Genomic DNA, 26285 nt, shown 5'->3' with positions numbered 1-26285 from the left:
TTTTTATGTTGGGCTGTCTTTTTGCTAAGTTATTAGAGTTATTTATTGTATTCTGGATAAAGTTCTTTATGTATATGTGTTGTGAGTTTTTTCTCCTGTTCTGTGGTTGCCTTTCTTGTTTCCTTAAACAGTATCTTTTGAAGAGCATAAGTTTTGGATTTTAATAAAATGCAATTTATCAGTTGTTTCTTTTATTGTTTATGCATTTGTATTTTATTCAGGAAACCATTGCCTACCTCACGATTAAAAAAATGTTCTTCTACGCGTTTTGTAGTTTTAGGTGTTATGTGAACCACCTTGAGGTAACTTTTGAGTAGATTTGAAGTTAGGATCATTCTTATTTTCATAGGCTGAGTTGTTTTTTGTTTTCCTTAGGTTGTCTTTGAAGCTTGGTGATGCTGAAAACCCCAGAAGTCTTGCTATAAGGTAGGCAGGACACCAGTTTGGATAATTTCAGTTTCAGCCCTTCAGATTAGCTCTATAGAATTTATTCATTTCACATGCGTGAAGTAAGGGCTTGCTGTATGCCCAAGCACTGTGACACATCACATGCCACATCGACCTAACTACACAGAAAAGTTGGTGCTGCGATATGATGGGACCCTCTAGTAATGCTTTCTTTCTAAAAGTTTCTACCAAAATACCCATAGTTCTTCCCTCTCCCCCAACCCCCATGCCACCTACATTAGGGACTTAAAGCTAATTCCCAAACCTGAGAATGTAATATCCTTTTCCTCTGAGAAAAAAGTAACATATAAATAACACTCTCAGGGCTGGGGTTCTGGTTTGAAATTATTTTCTATAGCTTTTTATAATGAACTGCACTTACCATTTAACAACAATGAAAAAGCCTTGTTACTTGTATTCCCCAGCAGACAATCAACAGAGGCCTACAGTTTTTTGGTGTTTAGGTATGGAAGGATTCATCTGCCAACAGTGGCTTTAGCCAAGCAGTTAGGAACTGCTCCTGAGGTGGAGGGAACAATTTGAAGGCATTAATTTTTTTCTTATAAATATCCAGTGCTTCCCTTCCTATAAGACAAATGGCCAAACTCGTTAGTGGAGATAAATAGTTGTGTCTTTAACAGTATTTGGAAAACTAGCAGGACTGTGCTAGGCAGTCTTTCTTAAGCTTTGCTCTATGGGATACCTCTGCTCTGGGAAAATATAAGATTTTACAAAAAGGGGGTTCTGTGGTCAGATGTGTCTGGGAATGACTGTAAGTCATGTCTGCTCATTGGCAATTCACAGTGTAAATTTGTATGTTAAAGTTTCTGAGAAGACATAATCTACAAGACTATTGTACTTTGTAACTTTGACTAACTCGGTGCTTCCTCCGTTTAACTTTGGAAAGCCTTCTTCTTTGGAACACTTGTCTACATATCATGGGGCACTAGTGTTTCACTGATCATAATTTAGAAAATATATGCCATCATCTTTCAGAGCAACTTTGCAAGTAAATAGAATCCCACAAGGTGACAAAACACACATATCCGTTTGATGTAGAAATGGAGAATATTTTTTATCTGGAATTGCACTTTTTTCCAAAATGAAAAATTATTATCATTTAGTCTGGTAAGAAGGTATGTAGCAATACCCCATTAATACCTACGTGGCCCTTTCCATTTGACAGCACTGTAGCCTACCTGCTGAACTTTCACCTCCCAGCCTCTCTTTGCCTAAAAACTTTCTTGGGCCCATTGCCCCCAGTCCTTAGCCCACCACCCTGCTTCAACTAATGACTGAAAGAAACATACACACACCTCAGCTCCTTCCCTCCTGCTCGGGTGAGGTAACTCAGCAGCATGTGCTGTACTCTGGCACCCAGGTTTCATCACGGCCATGAAGCCCTGCTTGTCCACTTTGGAAACTTGCTTAATAATGTGCCTCTTTTAGCTGCCTTCTCTTCCTCTGTCATTTCTTTTCTCTCCATTTTACATATTTTGAATGGCTAAACTCCTCCAAATATTTCTTATATTCATACCCTTGTCTCAGGGTCTGCTTGCAAAGGAGCCAAACAGAGACAAGAAAAACTAATGAAAACAGAAAAATGAGAAGATATTGAGCTACAGAAAGAAGAAAATGAAAATCATCAATAATCTAAACACCATTTGCAATCACTACTAATGTTCTAATCTCTATCCTTCCAGACATTTTTTTCTATGCGGTCACATATTTTTTTTTAAAAACTGAAGTAAAAATGATAGTGACAAGTAAATTATGACTTTTTCATGGCTGGAGACAGTCCATTCCAAAATAGTTAAGATTGAATTTGAAGGCCAGCTCTGACACTTACTCTCCAAGTGAGCTTATTCAAGCCCTTTGTGTCTTAAATTCCTCGGCTATGAAATTAGGAGGAGGACATTATCGCATGGTGTTGTAGTGACAATTAAATACAATATACATACACAACACTGAAGCTATTAAGAGAGCTGTTACTCTTATTTTAAACCACAGTTTAGCAAATTCTTCATGGATGCCCATTTTTTTTCAAAAATTTTCAGTAATAAACCCATAATCAAGTGTTGATTTTAAAAAAGGAAAAACAAAACCAAATAAACCCAACCCTGTGTGTTTTTTCTTTGGTAGGAATGTGTACTGTCCCCTTTGGGGGCGGGGGCATTGGCTCTTATCCAGCCATCCATCCAGGGGAGGCTGCCGCAAAAGTGAAGCCTCTACCCAAGCCCATTCTGCCGCCTGACAAAAGAGGGCGCCATTGTACTGTTCATAGACGATACCTTGCGTCAGCAAATGTGGGAAAAGTGCTTTGCTTGTAAATGCTGTTTTATAACCATTTTCAGATTCATCCTTACCAATTACAACAAGTTGTCCATCCAGAGTTGGTTTAGTTTGCGCCAAGTCGAGATTGTTTCGAACAATTCAATCCAAGCAGTCTTTAACCCATCTGGCATATATGCTCTGTCCGGTTACTCCTACCGCTGCCAACGCGTGGGCAGCCTGCAGCAGGACCATGCCCTCTTGCTGCCCAGCGACACGAATGATGGGTCGAACCTGTGGGAGGTCACGTTTATTGATTTCCAGGTAATAAAACCTATGCTCAATGCACTTGCGTTTTTGACCAAAGGAACTCAATGTTTGTTTAAAACACCTGAAACAAACCTAGATGCTTACGGAGAAGAGAAGTAGATATCTTTAAAAGAATATTGTTTTTTTTTTCCCCCTTTGTCTTTTAAGGTAAGAAATGGAATAGGATAGAGAATTTTCTCTCCCTATGGCTCCCACCTCCTACCCAGGGCTTGCTTTTACTTTCAGGTTTATCCGGCACAAATAATTGTCAGTGAGAAATGCCAGCCATCTAAGTCCTAGTGAAGCTGTGGGTGAAGCCAGTGACTGACATTTCCTAGACGGAGAGGCCCTTCTGGGGAGAGGCATTGTCGGACAATTATTTTATTTCCTTCAGGGAGTGGTGCAGTGATCCTATCAGGGAAGATAAGATGTACATTTGCAGTGTGAGTGACAGCTTTGGCAGTTAGTAGGAAGGGACTCGGCCAGGAGTCAAAAATATCCCAAAGATCTTGAAGGTATTTAGGGAAAGGAATGGGGTGTAAGAGATTCCTTTTCACCACCAGAATCTCAGGCTGAGAGACATCTGTCAAGTTTCTCTATCCTGTTTACCTGTGAATGAAGCTTAACTTGTTACCACCACTCACCAAAATAGTAGGCAGGGCTTTGCATATATCTTTCATGGGCGCATTTCAACCTTTTCCAGATATACATGGCCATTCCGCATATATACGTATTCTTCCCTTCCGTCCTTCCCAAACTTGGAGAAGTGTGGTGTTGATGAGAGGCAGTTTGGGGTAGGGAAGGAGCCTGCATTTTGGAGTCAGGCAGACCCAGTTTCAAATTACTCCTCAGCCACCAGGGCAAGTTACCTAATCTCTCTCACTTTCTCACCTATCTTTATTAATGTAAAGAACACATGGCCTAATACATGTGGAAACACTCAGGAGTGTGCAGGCGTGGACTAACAATAATTGCTACCTGTGAGCACCCATGTGTGTTGGTGCTGCTGCTATTTTATGTACTTTGTCTTCAGAACTTACCATAATGCTGCAAGATCGTTTTACAAATGAGGTAACTGAATCTTTGATAATCACATAATCTTTCTAAGGAATATAACTGGTAACTGGTAGAGGTAGAACTCAAATTCCGGACAGTTTGGTTCCAAGGGTTCCTTGGTGTGTGGTTGTGTGTGTATATGAAGTTTATAGATATTATTAATATATATTATGTAGGTGTATGTCTCTCTATGTATATGCGTGTGTGTATATATGCACATACAGAAATGGCAGTGAGGAGATAAGGACAACAAGGAATATTTTACAAATAATTTCACCTAATTAGACCAGGGGAATTGATTGATTTATACCTCTACCTTGTTCCAAAAATGACTTGAGTGACGTATGGAAATGCTGTTTATGAAAAATTACTTTAAAATGTGAGCAAATCACTTCACATCCATTAGGATGGCTATAATGATAACAACAAACAAACAGAAAATAACAAGTGTTGGCAAGGATGGGGGGAAGCTGGGACCCTTGTGCATTGCTGTTGGGAATGTGAAATGGTGTCGATGAGGTGGCAAACAGTATGGAGTTACCTCAAGAAGTTAAACATATAATTACCAAGGGCTCCAGCAGTGCTACTTCTGGGTATATACCCCAAATAATTGAAAACAGGGACTTGAAAAGCTTTTCACCTATGTTTATACCTATGTTCATAGCAGCATTATTCACAATAACTAAAAGGTGCAAGCAACCCAAATGTCTATCAATGGATGAATGGATCAACAAAACCTAGGGTATATGTACAATGGAATATTATTCAGCATTAAAATGAAGAAAATTTAGTGGCTGGGCATGGTGGCTCATGTCTTTAATCCCAGCACTTAGGGAAGCTGAGGCAGGAGGATCACTTTTGAGCCCAGGAGTTTGAGACCAGCGTAGGCAACATAGTGAGACCTCCATCTTTGCTAACAATTAAAAAAAAATTAGCTGGGGGCATAGTGGTGTCACCTGTAGTGTCCCACTGTGGTGTAACCTGTGGTGTCCCAGCTACTTGGGAGGCTGAGGTGGGAAGATTGCTTGAGCACAGGAGATCGAGGCTGCAATGAGCCAAGATTGTACCACTGCACTCCAGCCTGGGTGACAGATGTCTCAAAAAATAAAATAAATAAATTTAAAAAGAGGAAGGAAATTTGGATACATGCTATAGCATGAATGAACATTGAAGTGATAATGCTAAGTGGAATAAGCCAGCCACAAAAGGACAAATGTTGCATAATTTGATTTATATGAGATACTTACAGTGGTCAAACCCCGAGGTGGAAATTAGAATAGTAGTGGTCAGGGACTGAAGGGAGGAGGGAATGTGCAGTTAATGTTTAGTGGGTGCAGGATTTCAGTATTGCAAGATGTGAAAGAGTTCTGGAGATAGATGGCGGCTATGGTTGCAAAACAATGTGGATGTGCTTAATAGCACTGCACTGTAGACATTTAACACGGTTTAATGGTGAATTTTATGCTATATATATATATACATATATAAATATATATTTTTTTGAGACAGAGTTTTGCTCTTGTTGCCCAGGCTGGAGTGCAGTGGCACAATTTCAGCTCACTGCAACCTCCTCTTCACCAGGTTCAAGTGATTCTCCTGCCTCAGCCTCCTGAATAGCTGGGATTACAGGTACCCACCACCATGCCTAAGTTTTTGTATTTTTAGTTGAGACAGGGTTTCTCCATGTTGGCCAGGCTGGTCTCAAACTCCTGACCTCAGGTGATCAACCTGCCTCGGCTTCCCAAAGTGCTGGGATTACAGGCATGAGCCACTGCGCCCAGCTCTCTCTCTATTTTATAACAAAAAGTTAAAACAAAAAATTTAGCAAAGACATGGGGGTGAAGAAACACAAAGGAAGAAAAGTCAGAGTCACCAATGAGGTTAGGGCACAAAACCACTGGACCATCTGCTTGCACTGGTATGAGGTGGCACAGTAATTTGGCTTTGATGTTCTGGAGCAGCTAGTATGTGAAACATTCAGTTACAATTTCACGTGATCCCTAGGACTACAGTGAACACATTCATCCATGGTGTTGTGAGATGTATACATCCTCATCAGCATTCTTACCATAAACACAGTTTCAGGGGGACAGGTGGGCCCTGTTGAAACCCCTTTCATGAATAGAAATGGCAGAATGCAAGCTGAGTCCAGGGAAGAGGAAGTGGTGGTGATGGTGGCTGAGGTATGTGTACAAAGGGCTGCTGTCCACCTGTGCAGCTTTGCTGGTCTGGCTTATGGTGGGAATAGAGTATAGAGTGATATGGCCTGTGCGGCAAACTCAAGTACCTTGGGCAACTGGTGAAGTGCCTGGGACTGTGGCAAAGGGTAGCCTTCATTACTATGAGCAATTTACAGATTCAACTGCAGCTGATTTTTACTTTGTAGGAATGCAGGGCTGGTGTTGCTGGATCTTTTCAATAGAAGCTAGAATGGTTGATCCTCACAGGAAATTTTCAGGATATTCTGAGCACTGGGTCAAACAAAACTTACCTGTGGGCTAGAAACAGCATGTCTGTATAACCTCTAGACCAGGAAATGGGTGGACAATATATCCTTCAGGCATTCTCCACACTTACTGTTCTCAGCCAAGTCTTGTTAAGAATTAAGTGGCTGGGCGTGGTTGCTCATGCTTGTAATCCCAGCACTTTGGGAGGCCAAGACAGGTGGATCACCTGAGGTCAGGAGTTCAAGACTAGCCTGGTTAACATGGCAAAAACCCTGTCTCTACTGAAAATACAAAAAATTAGCTGGCATGATGGTGAGCACCTTTAATTCCAGCTACTTGGGAGGCTGAGGCAGGAGAATTGCTTGAACCTGGGAGACAGAGGTTGCAGTGAGCCAAAATCATGCCATTGCACTCCAGCCTGGGTGATAAGAGCAAAACTTCATCTCAAGAAAAAAAAAAAAGAATTATGTGGCAGTCAACCTAAGGACATTCTCCTGGGCTGAAGTTACAGAATCAAGTGAGGTTCTCTTTTGTCATGGAGGAGCTCGACTCTTCAGCTCGAGTCTGAAGAGAAGGTCACTCTGCTTCTTCACAGGAGGGGCAGGACAGGGATCCCCGAAGCCAGGACGAGTCTCCTTCAGAAGCTGCTTTGGGTTCAATGGTGAGCACAGACAGTTGGGTGATCTAGTCCCCTTGTGTCTATGGAGTGATGGGTGGCCTCGATAATTTTAACACAGGACAATGCTAAAGTGCTCACTTAAACCATCAAAGTGAATTTTCAGTAAAGCACTCATGGATAGTTCAGTTTTCAGATGTACTCTTTGAAAACCGAGTAGGTGTCTGAATGAGGCAATATTGTGTAGGTCATACTTTTAAAGCCAGCTAAACAGGGAGCTGTCTTCCACATTTTAAAGTAATTTCTCTGTAGTCCTGTTTCATTTTAACAGTGCCAGTTAGATATCAGTGCCAGTTCTCTATTTGAACCTTCTTCCTTCCAGGTAATTATACCATTTCATCTGCCCACAGTGGAAAGCTTTCCTTTCTATTTGGTTGGTGCAAAAGTGATTGCGGTTTTTGCCATTAAAAGTAATGGATAGGGTGCAAGGAGGAGCTGGTATCCACCTCGTCCAGAAATGGGACAGAGTCGTATGATAAAATCAATAAAGAGAGAGAAAGAGGGTAGGGAGGAGGCAGAGTCAGAACCCACCAGGAGCTGTGGAGTATGAGTCTGACGCACACTGCTTGGGTTTCAATTATACCATCACAATATTTACTGTTGTGTGACTCTGGGCAAGTTACTTAATTTTTCTGTGCCTCAGTTTCCCCATCCATAAAGTTGGAATAAAATAGTAACTTACTCATAGGCTCTCTGCATACTAAACAAATTAAGGCAATATAAGGTACACAAAAACCTTCAATAAATGTTAGCTTTTATGATTATTTTTTATGTTTTACTTCATTGAGGATCATGACAACCCCCCCTTCAAAGACTCTTCCTAATTCCTGTCAGTCAATAGAATCAAAGGCAGAGGAATGGAAACTTAAAATCTTTGTGAAACTTATACTAACCTTATAAAATTTTGAGTGTGCTTTGAATTGTAGAGATACCACAGCAGTTGTGGTTTTTACATGAACTGGAATATTTCTAAGGATCAAATTAAAAGAGGTTTTATTTCAGTCTTGAATTTCATGAGCCTCCTAGTTATGACAACCATACATCCCAGAATTTCTGGGTCAGTCCTAATTTAAGGTTAAGTTGCACTGTCTCCCTCAGTACAATCACATTTGTCAAATCATGTGGTTAAATTATTCAGCAAATATAGCGACAGTATATTAAATTTGGCTACCTAGGGGCCAGAACTGCCAGCCCAATGGGAGGTAGATCCTAGGAGACAAGGGATGTATCACTTCAGCTCCTTCCTTTCTCCTGCAGATTCAAGGTTTTGCCATTAAGGGGGGACGATTTACCAAGGCCCGAGACTGCACCTCCTCCTCCTCACCCGCTATTCTGATCAGCCTGGCAACGTCCCTGATCCTGCTGCTGGTGTTGGCCTATGCCCTGAACATGCTCATCTACCTGCGGTATCTGGACCGGCACTATGATCCCCTTGTCTCGCCTGCCCACTTCCCACAGCTGAAAGCTCAAGACACCGCCAAAGAGAAGGAACTGCTGAGGAGCCTAGAGGCCGAATGCTATGAATTGAGAAGCCAGCAGCTCAGCAAAACATATGCTTAGCAGCGCAGGCTGCCCCCTACCACGTCCACAGTGGGCTCCGAAAATTGTTTCTGTTCTGTGCTATTTGACTTGTGAATTAAAGATTTTCACCAAATGTCTTGATTGCAAAAACAAACAAAAAATAAAAAGGAAATACATAATGAATTCTTTTTGAGCCATACTCTGGCCTACTTAGGTAGACTTGGGCCAATGAAAAAGGCATCTCAGGGGTCCCACACACACAAATATGGCTGTTAGTTGCCTCAAAGTACCCCAGAAGCAAAGGGGTATTTCAAGTAGGGAAATAGAAGAAAGAAAGAGAAAGAAAGAAAGACAAGAAAGAAAGAAGAAAGAATAGAATGATTGGCAACACAGAGAAGGGAAAATACACTTGGTCCTACTTGCCTGTGCCAGTTTGAATGTGATAATTATAGAAATAATAAACCCAAGGTTACCTGGAAGTTCATAATTTCAACTATTTTGTAACATAATTTGCATTTCTAGATATTATGTCCCAATTTTGTTTTAATGAATAGTCTTTTTCTCTTTCATAAAAATATTTAGAGAGGACTCCACTCCATGTAGCACAGCATGTTATTTAAGGACCTCCTTGTCCTTTATTTTGCTACTCAGAAGCAGCACAGCTCCATCTGTGAAGTAGGAGTAATAGTCTTGGCCATATTTTACCTTTCCATCTGGTCAGGGTGCCAGGGTTGTCTCATTTGTCTGATTTAGACCTCCATGAGCTCTCATAGGTCCACTTGAAAGAAACAATAGAACTAAGCAATAACTGCTTGCTATGCAAACACAGCTTCAAGATATATCCCCTGACCTTCCTTCCAATAAGATAGTGTCCTTTAAATGCTTCCTTAATAGGAATTCTGGAGCCACCACTGATATTCTTGCCATCACTGTCTTTCATATGCATTCCTCATCCTTTTCAGCCCTTGGCAGATACTGAAGATTGATTAATTCCTCATCTGCACCAAAGCATCTCTAATAATATGCCTTCTGTCTTAAAGAGATCTTAAACATAAAGATGACATTGCATTTTCCCAGCTGGGGTTCGATATAGCACCTAGGTTATACTAAGAAGATACTCCTACATAAAACTTAGAATGCAGATAAGAACAATATGCAGGGTTTGAGGGTCACACACAGAGCAAGAGAATCTTCTGGGCAGCTGTGAAAATGGGTCTGCTGTCTAGTCCCATCCTAGGTGGCAAGCATTAGATGATAACGACAGTGAGTTTTCTCATGGGACGGTCTCATGTTGGACATTTATTCTGGCTGCAATTTTCTTGGCTGTGAATGTAGGTTTGGTTCTGGCCCTCTCAGAATTCTGTAAGATCCCATACTTTATAGCAAATTTTTTTCTGCTTTAATACAGAGTTGATTCTGTAGTCTGCAACAAAGAATCCTGATTTATGTAGTTGTTAGTACCAAGAGGATTTCAGGAAACAGACACTCAAGAAAATGCAAATCTGTGATTGATTATCTGACTCCATTTGGCTTTAAACCAGTGGAAACTGTCAGCCTTACAGAATGATATTCAGTAATAAAACAGATTTTTATTGTGGTTCCCTTGAGTATCCACTGGTGTTATAAGTGGCTGTTTGCTACATTACAGGTATGTGAGGGGTAAATATGTTGTTCAAACTAGGACAGTTTTGAAAGAGAAAGCAGGTGTTGTTAATTCTCAGCAGACATAATAGGATGGTGCCAAGGAAACTGGAATAGATAAGTCACTCTGGTATGGACAGTACCCTGCAGGTTAGGCTGGTTCTTTCTAACCATGCCCAATGGCTTATAGACTGGGAAGTTTCCATGACTGATCTAAAGGGATTCCTTTCCTTTTCTGGCTTGGTGGAAAATCAGACACAGTTCAGATCCGGCAAACGGCTTACCTGCATTGCGGGTGAAATTCATAGCTTTGCTGGATCTCTTATATGAACACAAGAATATTGATTACAAAACAAAAGAACTCTGACAGTCTAAGAGCAGTGGCTCACACCTATAACCTCAGCACTTTGGGAAGTCAAGGCAGGAGGATCACATGATGCCAGGAGTTCAAGACCAGATTGAACAACATAGTGAAACCCTCTCCATACAAAAACAATTGAAAAAAAAAATAGTTAAGGGTGATGGTGTGCACCTATAGTACTAGCTACTTAGGGGGCTAAAGCAGGAGCACTGCTTGAGCCCAGGAGTTTGAGGTTGCTGTGGGCTATGATCATGTCACTGCATTTCAGTCTGAGTGACAGAGTGAGAACTTGTCTCTAAAAATAAGATAAAATAGGCCAGACACAGCCTGTAATCCCAGTATTTTGGGAGGGTGAGGCAGATGGATCACTTGTGCCTCCTACAAGTGATCCAGGAGTTTCAAAATCAGCCTGGGAAACACAGCAAGATCCTGTCTCTACAAACAACAACAACAAAAGTTAGCTGGGCATGAGCCACAGTCCTAGCTACTCAGGAGGCTGAGATGAGGCTGGAGGATCACTTGAGTTCAGAAATGTGAGGCTGCGGTAAGCTACAATTGTGCCACTGCATTCCAGCCTGAGTGACAGAGTAAGACCTTGTTTCAAAAATAAAATTAAATTAAAAATATAAAAAAAGAGAAACATTGAGAATAGAAATAGTAACTTTCAGTAAGATTTAAATTTTTAAGAATATTGAATTCCCAAATTCTACTAAGTTTTTTCTTGTTAGCAGAAGCAACCCCTGTAAGACAAAGCTATTCCTGCCTTGCACAGAAGACACTGATAACTTCACCAGAAATAGTTGTCTTGCCAGGGGGTGTCAATTTGCCTCATTGCCTCTAGGCAATTAGAGACACATTCTGGCATATACCAGGGAACCCATTGTAAAGTCAAATCTGTGATAATAAAATTGCAAAAATGGTTTTGCCAACTTATGCAACAAAAGATTTGGGAGATTATGTGTGGTAGTGGATTCTGGAGGCACTAGCCCAGGGAATGAGCTGTATGATTTTAGACTGGGGTGAATATTTTGGATATGGGTTCTCTTACCAGAGATTTTGGATTAAGTGTGCTGGTTTGAGCAGCTGGAAGTGTTCCTAACAGTTTGCTCAGTTTGTTGATTAAAACCTGGATTCAACAGTGGCACATATTAAATGAAGTAGAGAGATCAGTCGTTTCTTAGTATTAGAGAGAGAAAGAAGAGAAATGTAATAACTTAAATCATTGGGATGTAGAAATGGATTTATCATGTGTGAACTGCTCTCCCTCCCCATAACTATTTTTTTCTGTAAAGGCCTAGAGGACACTCCCTTTGTCATAGCACTGAGGAATACACTGGGAATGTGGCATCTGCTCTTTTGAAAAGTACCCTGGTGGCTGTCCTCTGTAGCCTACGGATGGAGGTAGATGTTACCTTTGAAACAGAATGCTTAGTCTCTATAGAGATGCTGAGATCTTGGAGTGGCAGAGGGCGAGTAGCAGCCCAGTAACCTTAAAAAGCTGATGGGTAGAAGTGTTAATCAGATTAGATTATCTTTGTTAACGGTAAATTGATCTTTGACATATGTGGCTGGACAATCCACTGAGGTACCTTTTGATCTGCATAATAATAACAATGTTGATGATATAATCTAGATTTGGTATAAAAAGCCTTACTCACACCATCATGGTAGATTCCCACAGCCGAGTCTGGTCGTAACTCAGATCCTTTGAGTGAGAAACAGACCGCTTAAGACAGGATCCTTGGTCCTTATGTCTGGTGTTGAGAATTATTATGAACGATTGTGTGCTTATCCATCAGGTCTTCGCCTTTTTGCATCACTTCTGGTGTGTTCTGATCTTCAGGTAAAGAACCCACACTATTCATATGAATACGTTTACTGTAAACCCATTAGATATGTGATGATTGCTCAGAAATTGGTAGTGCTGCAGAAACATAGCCTAAGAGCTATCTGTCTCCTTGGAGATCTGGAACAAAATAGCAAAAAAAAGTGATGTTTGACACAAGTTGGAGTTGAAGGCAAAATGAAAGCATGGCAGAAGGAAACATATGTGCAAAGTCTAGGCTCTGTCATGTATGGAGAACTATGAACACGTGTGTGGGTAGGTATACAGAATGTGTTTAGAAGAGTTAAGAAAGAGAAGCTGGAGATGAAGAGAGAGACCAGATGCTTGTATTCACTTAAAGACTTAGAATCTTGACTTGAGGTAATTGAGAGGCCCTCAAGAGGATTTTGGAGGATTTAGAGCAAGACGATTACATGGTGTGGAAGTGTGAATACAATAGAAAGAGAAGTGCTGATTAGGAGATTATTGCAATAGCTCAAGCAAAAAATATTAAGAACTGAACTAACCCAGTGGGATGGAAGCCAGAAGCTAAAAGAGGTGTTAGGAGATTGGCAATCAATTAGCAAATCACAAGTGAATGGCAGGTATCTGATTTGGGGTTGTGAGGATGGTGGTGTCAGGCTCTGTGATCAGTGAGAAAACACTTGAGGGTGGGAGTGGGAGGGCCCTGGAGTCCGACGGTAGAGGTCCGAGTAGGCAGTTGGTTGTATGGATCTGGAGTAAAATAGAGCGATCTGAACCAGAAACAGAAATTTAGAAATGTAGCAGATGCTGTCTGCATTTCATCCATATTGCTTTGGCACTTACCATTTTGATGCATTCTGGCACGTCTTTCCATTGCCAACAACTTCCTCAGGGGCTTCTCTAGCTATGGTCGTGGCAGGCTGGAAGGGTTAAGGAGCTAATGCTTTCTGGGAGTAGCCCTCAACCATGACTCTCAGGGATTGTGTACGAATGCAGCAACTCATTTGCCCTTCGCGTGGGATAACTCTAGAGTATGTTTTATGCTGTTCCCTGGAGGTCCCCAGCAGGTCTAAGCTCTTTTTGCCTGCTGTGGAATCTTTCTTAATAATGTTTACTTTATGGGCTCCTTTCTATTCCCTGTCTCACTTCCCATTCCCTTAATGGTGTTTCCAGTCCTCACTACCAAAACAAACTATTTGCATCTGAATCCCTGTTTCAGGATCTACTTCTGGGGAAACCCAAACTAAGACATGTAGTAAGTAATGGGCATATGGGGAAAGTTGAAAATTAGGTGGTAGTGGTGATGAAGAAATAAAAGAGATCACCCAAGAAGAAAGGATAGGTTGATAGCAGACCCCTGGGGAATGCTAGCGGTTATGGAGTAGGATGAGAAAGACACATCTGTAGATTTGGAGTAGGAGAAATCAGAGAGGAAGAGAGCAAACCAAGAAAGAGTTGTGTCTCAGAAATCAAAGGAAAAACAGGCTTTCAGGATGAAGGGAGTAGTCAACCATGTCAAATGCCGGAGAGAGATCAAGTGAGGAAAGAACTAAGGAGTGTTTATTTCCTGCATTTGCCCAATAGGAAGTTGCTGATGAACATCACACTCCATGGAAAAGTGGAAGTAGAGAGAGCTCAGGATATTTATCCCTTGGTGCTCTCCGAGAGGGAACATTTTCGACTGGGTTTCATCCCTTCTCTGAATTTCACTGTTCCTTTCAAGACAGCCTCCTCACATTCTCTCCTTCTGCGTTTCAGTAAGTTCTTCCCTTGTTGCTTTGGACTCAGGAATGATAACTCCATGGCTACTAGCCCCAGGTCACCACACTATCCCTTGTGGTTCTCTTGTACCCTACTGAGACCCTCATAAAAGGTTCCTGTTTAACTAAACCCCACTTAAATCATCCTAATTTGAGGGTGCCATCTGTTTCCTATTGGAAACAGACTTACACAGGGGTTTAGACAAACTCAAATTTATTTGTTGCTTTGTTAGTTTTACATCTAGCAGTTTTAGAGGTTTTCAGAAAGGATTTAAGGCAACCATTTTAATAAGATTTTAATAAGATGGAAGAAACTTGAGTGCATTGTAGAGTAAGGCATTAGTGACGAGGTGTTTGTTTTGCCTGCTGCAACATTATGAGTAATGCGGTTCACATGTGTAATACGCTCCCATAGAAATGCCCACATGTTGTTAGCCTATATCCCAATTTTTGGGCTTTCCAGCACTCTCTTCCTTTGAGATCCCTGGTGCATAAACGTCCACAGGTAGCTGAGATAGGCTGTGGGTTATGGATAATTCCCAGATAGCAAACTCCAGCTTTCTCACTCAAAAAAGCATTGCGGAATATGCGATTGATATTACAGAGCAGCTCTTCTAATTTATATAAACAGCATAAGAAATCAGTGCTCACAAGCCACACATTGCTGAACTCCACCAGGTTCACTACCCCTGAAGTTGGGAGCCCCTGTACTTGCTGGAGGAACAGGGCAATAGGGAAAGGTTAAACAAATGTATACTAGAGAGGGGAGAAAATTGGACTAGAGCTGGGTCCTCAGAGGAATCAGTGTTATAGGATCCCCTTCTTGGGGGTGGGTGAGGAAGAGCCACTTGCCCTTCGTTGGAGGAGACACAGAAGGGACACAATCTTCTAGGCAGCTGTCCTTCTGCCTGTGTCCCTGTCTGTGGCTTCCACGACCTCAAACCTAAAGGTTATGATTAATGAAAGGAATTGACCCAGCATTTCTGTGTAACTCGTTGAGATGACCTGCCTTTATTTCAGATTTCTTTCAGTGCGATAGAACTTGCAATGTTTGCTAGGTGATGCTATTAGCTCTTAGATCAACAACATTTTATAAGAACCAAATGGTCCAGAGCAAAACCTCTAGTTCCAAAGAACTGGAATTTAAAATGCGGTTTGAATCTTCTGAAATTTTTATTAAGGAAAAATAGGGCAAATGTAGGTGATCAAATTAGTTGTTTTCTTTGCAACACATGTAACTCTGATGCCACCTACCCAGATGTCCCCAATTCTCTGACTTTCTGCGTCAGCCTTTCGTTTACTTTCCTGTAAAGTGGCTTGAGCCCCTACTTCGTGTGAGAAGTAAGTCTGCTCCCCATGGTAGCTGGACATCGGCAGGAGGCTGGACTGGGTGTGTGTGGTGGTGACTCACATTCTCACTGTGCCTTTTAGTTCTGATTTCCTGCCTCTGGTGGTTCTCAGTTACCTCTCCAGTGGCTTCACCTTCTCCCCTACCTCTCTGTTATGAGAGCAGCTGATGTTGGCATGAGTATCACAGATTTTCCTAAAAGTTGAGGAATAATAGGATAATTATGGTCTAGGGAAGAAAATCATTCCAATTCTCTTTTCTTGGACATTTAATGCAAATACCTGTCACAGAGAATTTCCCACTGGCCATGCTTGTCTCTTGGCCCCGAACTTTCACTTTCTTGAGGATCTCCCTTTTTCGTCCCCTAAATTCTTTATGCATTCCCCAGTCTCAGAGACCTAAAAACTTCCTCTTCCTAACCAACAACCAGAGGCTTCCAATTCTTTCTTTATCACATAGAATGCTTTGATTCTTCTTTATTGGAACTCTGTTATGTAGGTTGAACTCTTGAGAATCTCACCTTTCACAACCAACATGCTAGATATGGTATTGTTCTTAAAGAGCCTTTCTCTATCATGAGAAGTTTTTTTTTCCCCACCTAGCTCGAACTGCAGCAAGGCTTAGAATAACAGCTCTTTATGTGTCCACCCCTCCCTTCTCTCCATCCATCCAACCAACCATCCATCCATCCATCCATCCATCCATCCTGTTTTAGATCTGAGATAAAAATGGTTTTTAATCTTAAAAAAAAAAGATGGCTGGGTACAGTGGCTCATGCCTGTAATCCCAGCACTTTGGGAGGCCAAGACACCAGATCACAAGGTCAGGAGTTTGAGATCAGCCTGGCCAACATGATGAAACCCTGCCTCTACTAAAGATACTAAAAATTAGCCAGGCGTGGTGAAACACACCTGTAGTCCCAGCTACTTGGGAGGCTGAGGCAGGAGAATCACTTGAACCCAGGAAACAGAGGTTGCAGTGAGGAGAGATCATGCCATTGCACTCCAGTCTGAGTGACAGAGTGAGACTCACCATAAAAAAATATCTAAAATATCTATACATGTAGATGATGGGTGGATGGATACAGCAAACCACCATGGCACATGTATACCTATGTAACAGACCTGCATGTTCTGCACATATACCCCAGAACTTAAAGTATAATAATAAAAAAATCTATATATTTAGGTTATGAAAGATGCATATTATTTCTTCAGTATAAAAATTGTCACAGAAAAACTTAGAAATGTGAAGATTTTTTTGTAAAATGCTTGGCTGGAGGAGAAATTATTATTGTAGTTTTTGGTTAAGGAGCTAAATTTTATTTCCAAGTGATAAAGTGTTTCCTAAAATGTTCGTCTTTAGCCAGCAATGATATCATTCTGAGCAAAACTCATCTCTGGCCTTAAAATTTTGTTGTCACATTAGGTGTGACATTGAACTTAGAAATCTACTCAATAGTCTCAATGTTCTCCTCAAACAAGGCACTTTCCATTTCCACCTCATTTCCATTTCCAGTCTCATTCCAGTAAGAACTGAGACTCTCCTTACATGTTAGTAATTTCTCTGCTCATTGGGAAGGTCCAGGGTCCAGAAAAATGCATTGATGAAGATTTTAATGTTCTGGCCTTAATTTGTCTTCAGCTTCTTTGTTGAGTCTTGTGCCCTCAGCTGCATCTGGTTCTTCTGGTTGAGGATGTGCATATTCTGATTATCCAGGATACCCCTTCTTCTTTCAGTGGTGTTTTCTTAATACAAACTACAATGAAGACTTAATTGGTGGAATTCATTTGATGTTTAAATGCCTGAAGTCAGAACTCAGGACTTGATGACCTTCTTCATTCCTCTGTAGTTTGCATCTTTTTCATCCTACAGTTGCAAAAGGGTTATTCGATTTGTTTTCTGGGATATCAGCTCTGAACTGACATCAAGTGCAGCTAGAGCTCTGTAAAGCCAGATGCAGATTTTGAAGCATAGACTATTTTCCTTCCTATAGAGGACCCTCTCTAGGAGAATGACTATGAAATTAGAAGTATAAACTAGGTATGAAAGTGATTCTCTGTTAAGAAAGAGAAAGGAAATCATAAGTAGTTACAAATTTTGAAAGTTGACTGATCGTGTTCAAAATAGCTTATTTTGAAAACTTTTCCGGAAACATACAATCATGAGAACATAATGCTAGGAACCCTTCTGGGGCCATGGAAGGATCCTGTATAAATGTGTGTGTGTGTGTGTGTGTGCGTGCGTGCACACGCGTGTGTACAGTTTTTAAAATAAACTTTTAGATTCAGGAAGTACATGTGCAGGTTTGTTACATGGGTAAATTGTGTGTCATGGGGTTTGATGTATGAATGACCCCGTCACCCAGGTAGTGAGCACAGCACACAGGACCTGACAGTTTTTGAACCCTCACTCCCCTCCCCTGCAGTAGTTGCTACTTTCTATTGTTCTCATCTTTGTGTCCTCGTTTAGCTCCCACTTATAAGTGAGAACATGTGGTATTTGGTTTTCAGTTCCAGCATGAATTCCTTTAGGATTATGGAGTCCAGCTGCATCCATGTTGCTGCAAAGGACATGGTTTCATTTTTTGTATGGTTGTGTAGTATTCCATGGTGTATATGTGCCACACATTTTCTTTATCCAAATCACCATTGGTAGACACCTAGGTTGATTCCATGTTTTTGCTACTGTGATAGTGCTGTGATGAATATACAAATACAGGTATCATTTTGGTTGAACAATTTATTTTCCTTTGGGTATATACCCAGTAATGGGACTGCTGGGTCAAATGGTAGTTCAACTCTTAATTCTTTGAGAAATCTCCAAACTGCTTTCCACAGTGGCTGAACTATATATGTTAATTTTTGAATAGAGATTTGACATTATATACAATTGTAGGAGCTGATTAAATAGTCTCTGTGAACCTATCTTCAGGTCTTACACTATAATTTGAAGTCTGCAGGCAGGCCTTTTGGAAAGGAAGGAGGGGATGTAAAGTCAGTTAGGGCAAGGACATCCTGTGCATGGTAGGGCATTTAGCAGCATCCTTGACCTTTATCACTAGAGACCTAATATCTAGGAGCACCCTCTCCTCCCGTTGTGATGACCAAAAATGTTTCCAAGCACCGCAAATGTCCCCTGCCAGACAAAAACCGCTTCCAGTTGGGAGCCACTGGCTCCTCCTGTGCCTGTGGATTCACAGGTTTGAGGGCCCTAAAGTGTCTATGTGGCAGTCTCAACTTCCAGTTGAATGGAATTGTTTTGTCTCTTGGTGGAAGCATTTCTCTTTTTTGTAACTAAGAAATCAAAACCAGCCAAGCCGAAATTAGTGGGTATGGAAAGCAAAACCTTTGCTAGTGAATCATCAGGGGTACTGGTGAGAGGGTTACTCCTATTTCCATCCCTTAATTCCCACATTCATGAAGCCTGGTTAAGGGAGTCAGGTTGCTATAACTTGGGGCCAGTTCTACCTATACTCTCGTTTCTTCTCCTCTAAATATTATAGATCACGACAAACTTATAATCTGGCAAGAATCTTTTGTTTGTAAAACTAAGACACCCCCACACCACCTCTTCCAGCTCACTTATGTAAAGAAAAATTAGTCTCAGGCTATCTCATGTATCTCAAGGTCTGGATCCCAAGACCCAGGTAGGTCTTCTTGAGTGACTAGACCTGGATTTGAATACAGTCTGGAACGAAGGGCGCTACTTTCTCTGCCTTGTCTTCCCATCTCTTTCTCTTTGGCATAAGATCTCTCATGGCTTTTGCATGTTTGCTTTCTCTCTTCAGCTCTCTGCCTGCACGTAGCCTCATTGTGCTCTTTCTAAAATGGTAGTCTTAGTCTCTGCAGGGCCTTCCAGCTCACTTCCCACAAATCCAAATTCCCACTCAGAGAGAATCCCTTTGGCCCACTGCGGTCAGTCAGGTGTGCCTGAGCAGTAATTGGCAAGGTCAATAAAAATGCCCTCATCTTGACACTGGATAGTCCTCTTTTATAAGAACCAAAGGGCTGGATTTCTTTTCTTCATGTCTGCTGTTGACAGAAGCCACCATATTGAGTTTCTGGAACTCTTTCTACTCAGTCACCAGTAGAGTAGTGACTTTGCTCTCTAGTGGCTGACCAGCTTTTGTGCCTTCCACTGGAGGAAAATGAATAAGTGTGCACAGCAAATTCCTTTTCCCTTGAGCTACCAGGCTGGGTCAGGGCATGGGAAAGACCCTAGCTCAGGGCTCTGTTTCATGTCTTTCTGGTGCTCCTAGTGCCCCAAGATGCAGGAATTATATCCTCTCCTTCTCATAGAGCTGGTTCCAACAATAACCATGACATTCTGTTTAGCATCTGGGTCTATCTTCCTTTTTCTTTGGTGGGGAGGTGGGCAGTGGCGGGGTGAGAGGGGTGGTGTTTCATTTTACCACAGTCAAAATCTAGACGTCAGCCAGTTAAGATGCCCTCTAGTGGCAATATGTATTTATGATGATTCTTCTAGATTTTGCAGACTAAACAATTTTCAAAACCAAATCAAGGTACTGACGTACGGTTACCAGCTCTATATTTTGCCACATAAGGTCATTAGAATCTCCCATTCCAATTATAATTATTTGATGTTAGGTTGAACACTAGCAAACTGCTGCTTTTGTAGGTCAAAAGTAGCTGAATATTGGCAATTTCCTGTGGTTCAATCTAATATAATAAAGCATATTCTAACTTGAGAACTATAGGAAGGATATACCACACAATAAAAGACTAGCTCTAAATACAAATGTGTTTAATTTTGTGAAAAATGTGCTATTCTTTCCTTAATTTTCTTATTTCATCTTGGACCATGAAAACTTTATCATGCTGTGGTAATTGTTTTTGGTCTATCTTTTTTTTGAAATTCTGGCCTAGTGAAACACACATGGGCCACCCTCTCAGGATCATTCTCATTTCTTATAACTCATTTTTTCTAGTCTGAGACAGGATGTTGGCCTTACTTTTGTCAAAGCCATGTTTAAAGAGCAGTCATGTTCTCCGAGATCCTCTGAGGCTGTCGTTGGGTGAATGCCTCACTTGCACCAAACTTAGGTATTTAAGGGACATATCTGCCAGCACACAATTTATTTTTACACTCTGCCCATAAAGAACATGATCACATCGACAAAAGGAGCCCAGTCACCTCCTACAGTTCGAACCATGCAGGAGTTCTACCAACCACAAGTTAAGGTGATTACCTTTGGAATCATCTTTTGTCATCTTTGTGTATTTGGCACTATTTTTCTATCATCTCAGACAACTCCCCCGTCACCCTCTATTTTCTACCCAAGGGATCTTCATCTCTCTTACAAGCTAAATCCAGACAGATTGTATAACAAACTGGCTTTGGTTATTAAAAACATCTTTTTAGCTCTTGGCATAACAAGCAAAACCACTCCTGATGAAAAGAAAGCCTGTCCCATATGGTTCTCGAAAGAAGTACAATTTTTTGAATTTACTGTACATGTGAAAATAATAAACAATTTGCATTTCTTTCTTTTTCTAGTAATTCAAACTCTAACCTGAGGGTCTTTAAAGAATGGATTTAGTAATTCCTACATTGTACCACTTTCTGAAATATTACTGATTCTCAATGAAGTAACTAAGCCCTGGACAAATGTTTTAGTTTATTTTTCTCTCTTTCTTTTTGTCAATCTGTAAATGCCTCAGAAAAACGTTTACTGTAATGTTAGAATGTGCATGTGTTGCCATTAAAAGTGTGGTTTTGTCCTTACAGGGAATCAAATAGAAGCAATATTACAGTTAATTCCTGATCTCTGTGGTAATGGGGAACAGACAGTTTGTACCAATAACACTTGAAAAATTTATTTTAGAAATTAGGTTGAACCTTGTCCTTCACCAAACTTTTGCCAGAAAATCCACATGCAGTCAAGTTGTTCTTTCTTCTCTGCCTGGCTCTGCCTCACACTGGGGTAGGGACATGGCCAGCAGGAAAGAAGGGTGGAATCAAAAGACCTATGCCCCAATCTCATGGTCATTAGGTGGTTCTCAGCATGATGACTAGAGCTATTTGTTGGAAAAGGAAAACACTCTGTAAAAAACCAGGATAACAGTTTCCTGACTCTTTCAGTAGGTGTCTTGCCTTTCCATGTGGTTTAAGAGAGATCCCCCCGGAACTCCTGTTATCTCCTTCCTAAATTCAGTTTCTAGTTAGCAACTGAAAGAAAGCAATAGAAGGAATTCAAAGAACTCTGAGGCCTCTTCAAAGATATTCTTTCAAAAAATGATTTGAAATCTAGCTGAGTGGGAAAGATGCCACCACAGAGCCAACCACTTCTAGCCAGGAGCCTGCAAGAGAAAGGCCTTATTTAATGTAGCTTAGTCTCTAACCTTTGGCGGGAGGTAAGCTGTATGGTCTCATGGCTCCCCTGGGTGGGTTTCTATAGACCCGAAGGGGCAGGGGTGTGCTTATTCTGAATCAGTCATGTTTCTTGAATGCAAGCAACTCACATGCTGACAGAGACAAGAGTGCACTGCAGTCATGGTCTCCAGATGTGATGCTCCAATGATGTAAGCCAGTAATTTGTTCTGGAGCTATTACTGTTATCTGTTGAAGAAAATTTAGAAAATGACTTTAAGTTAAAAAAAAAATATGCCAGAAAACTTTCTAACTCTAAGCTACTAATAGTAGTAATCCTGGCACAATTCTTCAAAATCTTTGGAATATATATATAGATTGCCTCCAAATATATCTCCCATAATGTAATAATATATATGGGATTATAGTAGGGTTGGGAGAAGCCCTAATTGGCTGCATTAGAGAAACTCAAAATACAGAGTAAAATGACGGTTTTAAATGAGGCTAGATATCATAATTAATCCCAGATGGTTCTTTTGTAATCAGGAGGGTTTTACCAAACAGCCACATTACCTTTTTGAATGTCAAAATAGAAAACAAATTAGGCTCCTGAACTGTTTCTTAAACAGCTTCTCTGGGGCCTTGCTTTGTAGGCCTTATGAGATGCCCATTGAGACAAAAAGGTTATGTTTTCCATGATACATGCTTCACAAGGCTGCAGATGTTCTCAGAACCAATGTCTATGTCTTTGGAACCAAGAGTTTCTCTGTCCTCCTGGCTTTCTGCATTTGCTTTTGGTTATGGAGAACATTTTCTCTTTCACTAGTTCATCTGCTTAGGATGCTCACTGCCCTTGGGCAGCGGATCTCCTAGGTCTCAGGGTGTCATCCTCACTTTCAGGAAAGCAAACTCATCACCAGACAGGGAGCTCTGATTCCCACGGGAAACAGCCAGGCAGATCAGAGACAGGCATCTTCAAGTAAATCCCATTTGCCATGGAAAATCAGGGGAAATCAGACCAAAGAAGACCCACAGCTGATTGCCAAAGAGGGTGTTGTCTTTAGTTTCTTCCAAGAGACATCAGTTGTTCCTTAATATCTCCAGTAGAAAAGTTGTCAGAAAAAATAATTTGTTTCCAGTTCTATTGTACTAACAGGTTTTGCCCATTATGTTACCTAATTGATTGCAGTCATCAGTAGGGAGAATGTAGACACACCCAATTTTTGTTTTATAAGTTACTCTCCCAAATCTGCATTTATTTGTTGGGATCCAGAGTTCCTTTTTAATATCTTCAAAATATTTCCATTTTAACTAGATGGATTAACACACACAATCTGTTTCTCCCTAACTCAAAGAAAACTAGTGATTCATTGCTTTTCCATGAGCTGGTACTGGATTTAGAACAGGATGAAGCCAGCCTTATCTCCCACCATGAGGATGTTTAATTTCTAAGTCCACTTGATGGTTACCATGAGTAGAATAGGCATTTTCTATCTAGTCAGATTCATTTGTATTTAGAGTGAATGATAAATGTTTATTATTTAATATTTTGATGAATAAACAATGCTTTTCTGTCTCTCTAGATTAACATACTCATTTTATATACTCTTTTATTTTCAATTAGTAATATAATAAAATATAACCCATTTTATAATAAATGTTCTCCATAGCTGACCAGTTAATCACACTAAAATTAAGTTTCCCACGGAATAAAGATTACTCATTACATGTAGCTACCAAATTTTTAGAAGAAAATGGGCTATACCCATATCATATGGAACATGCCAGCCCTTACAGTTTTGTATGCAATTTCTAGTGGAATAAGCAAAATATCTTTCCCCTTTTGAAATATCTGGATAGTTGCTAAAATTTCCCTCTTTTTTATTCAGTGAATGTGGATCAAAACCTGGATTTTGAAATATAGATACATATTTCACTTACCGATATAAAAACACCCAATTTCTGTTTTTAATCACCTCATAATTTTTATTTTTTCTGTAGGACATCTTGCTTTTATAACAGATTTAAAGATTTGAACAATACATGAACATTGACCAACTAGCAATTTTTCATAAGCTTAACATTATCTTATTAATGTCAAGATGATACCAATTGGGTTGTCAGGAATTATCAAATGTCTGTGTGGCATAATAGCATCTAAATATGAGTGCACATATTAAATTAATTATAATATGTGTTATATTAGTATTGATACATTTTGCTAACATATCACCTATACTCTTGACTTCAGTCTTTGTGCCTGTAAATTCATGCAGATTCCCATAGCTCCGTTGTGATATTATCTTCTAATAACTTCTTGCTGGAGCTGATTTCACAATCTCAGCATTTTGGGAGGCTTAAGAACACTAACAATTTGATATTAGAAGTGTGAGAAAATAGGCAAACCATTTACAGTTTTATGTTATCTAAGGCTTCAAATGCTGTGAGACAAAGCAAGCATGCAATGTCTGTTATTAATGCTGTATTTGTCATCCTTAAAATAGGCATCGGGAACAAGTGCTGTTAAATTAATTAATTTACTTATTTATTTGTCATTTATTTAACAAATATACACTGAGCACCTACTATATGCCAGATACTCTGGTAGGTGCTGAGACACATTGGTGAGGAAATTCAGATGCAAGCCTTGCTCAGGGTCTGGAGGGATAATCACTAACTCTTACTGAATATCTCATCTCTGGTTGCCTTTGGAATTCTAACATTCCATGAAATCTATGAGCCATTCAGTTGTATTACAGCATCTGTAATCCTGGTTTACAACTTGTCAATCAGGCGGTTTGCCTACATATTATCCTGCCTTCATATGCCAACTGAGCTCTAGGCTTGTCCCTGCTTCTTAAAGTCTCTCCCTCTGGTTTTCTGATTGGATTTATTTATCTGTGACTTCTAAGACACTGGAGTAGGCCATGCACTGATGCCAGTATGGAGTGCCAGGAATGATGGTAAACTGCTTATGGAGATGTTTAGGTTATGCTTTAGGAGTTCAGTGACTTTTGTTGCACGTAAGATTCTTGTCTTTCATCACTGGATGATATAGTAAATTTAACCAACTGACATGTAGTTTGGGGTCAGGCTGACTGCAAGTTTGCCTTACCTTTTGTTGGTAGGCACAGAGTCATGGATGAATTATGCTGAGGAACTGGGTTACAGGAACTTCTATTTACCCACAAGATAGTTTAAAACATTCAAACTGAAGTTACAATCCCTGCACTCTCTTCCTCAATAAACAGACGTTCTTCTAGTGGAGGCGCCAACCTGTTTCCATCCAAAGTCAGTCTCATTCCTAGAATAGCTAACAAACACAGCTAAATATTTCCCAAGTAAACCCAGCTAAGAATAGTTCCTATTTCTAGAGCTCTGACACAGGAAACTCAACACCCTGTTGGAGTCAGATAAGCTGAACCTTTTTCAAGAGCTTTGTCAAAGTGAGACTGAGGAGGATGGAGCCAGAGAAAAATCCAGATTGAGCCTTGTTAGACTCTCCACATTAGCTATCAGGTGCTGTCGAGTGAGGCTGCATTAGACTCAAAGTGCCTTTGGGCATAACTAGATCCTGAACTGACTGTCCGTCCCTTGGGCACCAAAAAGATTTACATTAATTCTGACCAAAACTCAAAATATTAAAAAAATTTAATATTTACATTAACTCTGACCAACACTCAAAATATTAAAAATTCATTCTTAATATTTTGTAGTTCTTATATGTTAGTACTCCCTGACATCTCTCCCACTTGTTCTACTAAAAGTTGCTGGAAAGCTGAAGCTCCATTTTGCTTCTTTAAGCCAGAAAGACATGCTTACTTCTTAAAAGGTTCAATTTATAAGGGCTTATTATTAGTCCCCAAATATACTTTTTTGCTATTGATATGGTACTGGATACTCTTTTCTTTCTTTTTTCTTTTCTTTTTTTTTTTTTTTTTTTTGAGACAGTGCCTCACTCTGTTGCCCCAGCTGGAGGCACAATCTTGGCTCACTACAACCTCTGTCTCCTGGATTCAGGCAATGCCTCAGCCTCTTGAGTAGCTGAAATTGCAGGCACGAGCCATCATGCCCAGCTAATTTTTATATTTTTAGTAGAGACAAGGTTTCCCTATGTTGACCAGGCTGGTCTTGAACTCCTGACCTCAGGTGATCCGCCCATCTCAGGCTCCCAAAGTGCTGGGATTACAGGCATGAGGCACGTTGCCTGGCCTGGATTTCCTTTCCTAAGGACCCTGAGAGGGCAAGCATAAAAATCATCCCATTCTTATTAATGAGAAATAGAAGCTCAGATGTGTACTGAAT

At 40.5% G+C, this 26285-nt stretch overlaps 1 protein-coding gene across 11 annotated transcripts in view; it reads left to right on the top strand.

Moving 5' to 3' along the window:
• The window catches only part of ATP6AP1L (ATPase H+ transporting accessory protein 1 like), a 40741-nt gene extending 31831 nt beyond the window's left edge, over positions 1 to 8910 (top strand). For all 11 annotated transcript variants that reach the window (XM_054252139.2, XM_035291253.3, XM_054252137.2 and 8 more), the window contains 3 exons: positions 376 to 426; positions 2802 to 3042; positions 8464 to 8910. In XM_054252139.2, coding sequence (XP_054108114.1) covers positions 376 to 426; positions 2802 to 3042; positions 8464 to 8766 — 595 coding nt within the window. In that variant the 3' untranslated portion in view covers positions 8767 to 8910. The remainder of the gene's footprint in view (positions 1 to 375; positions 427 to 2801; positions 3043 to 8463) is intronic.
• Positions 8911 to 26285: the final 17375 nt, after the last annotated feature.

This window comes from Callithrix jacchus, chromosome 2 (assembly GCF_049354715.1).
Source record: "Callithrix jacchus isolate 240 chromosome 2, calJac240_pri, whole genome shotgun sequence".
Lineage (NCBI taxonomy): Eukaryota > Metazoa > Chordata > Mammalia > Primates > Cebidae > Callithrix > Callithrix jacchus.
The sequence above is the reverse complement of the archived record's forward strand: the minus strand, read 5'-3'. Positions and strand labels throughout refer to the sequence as shown.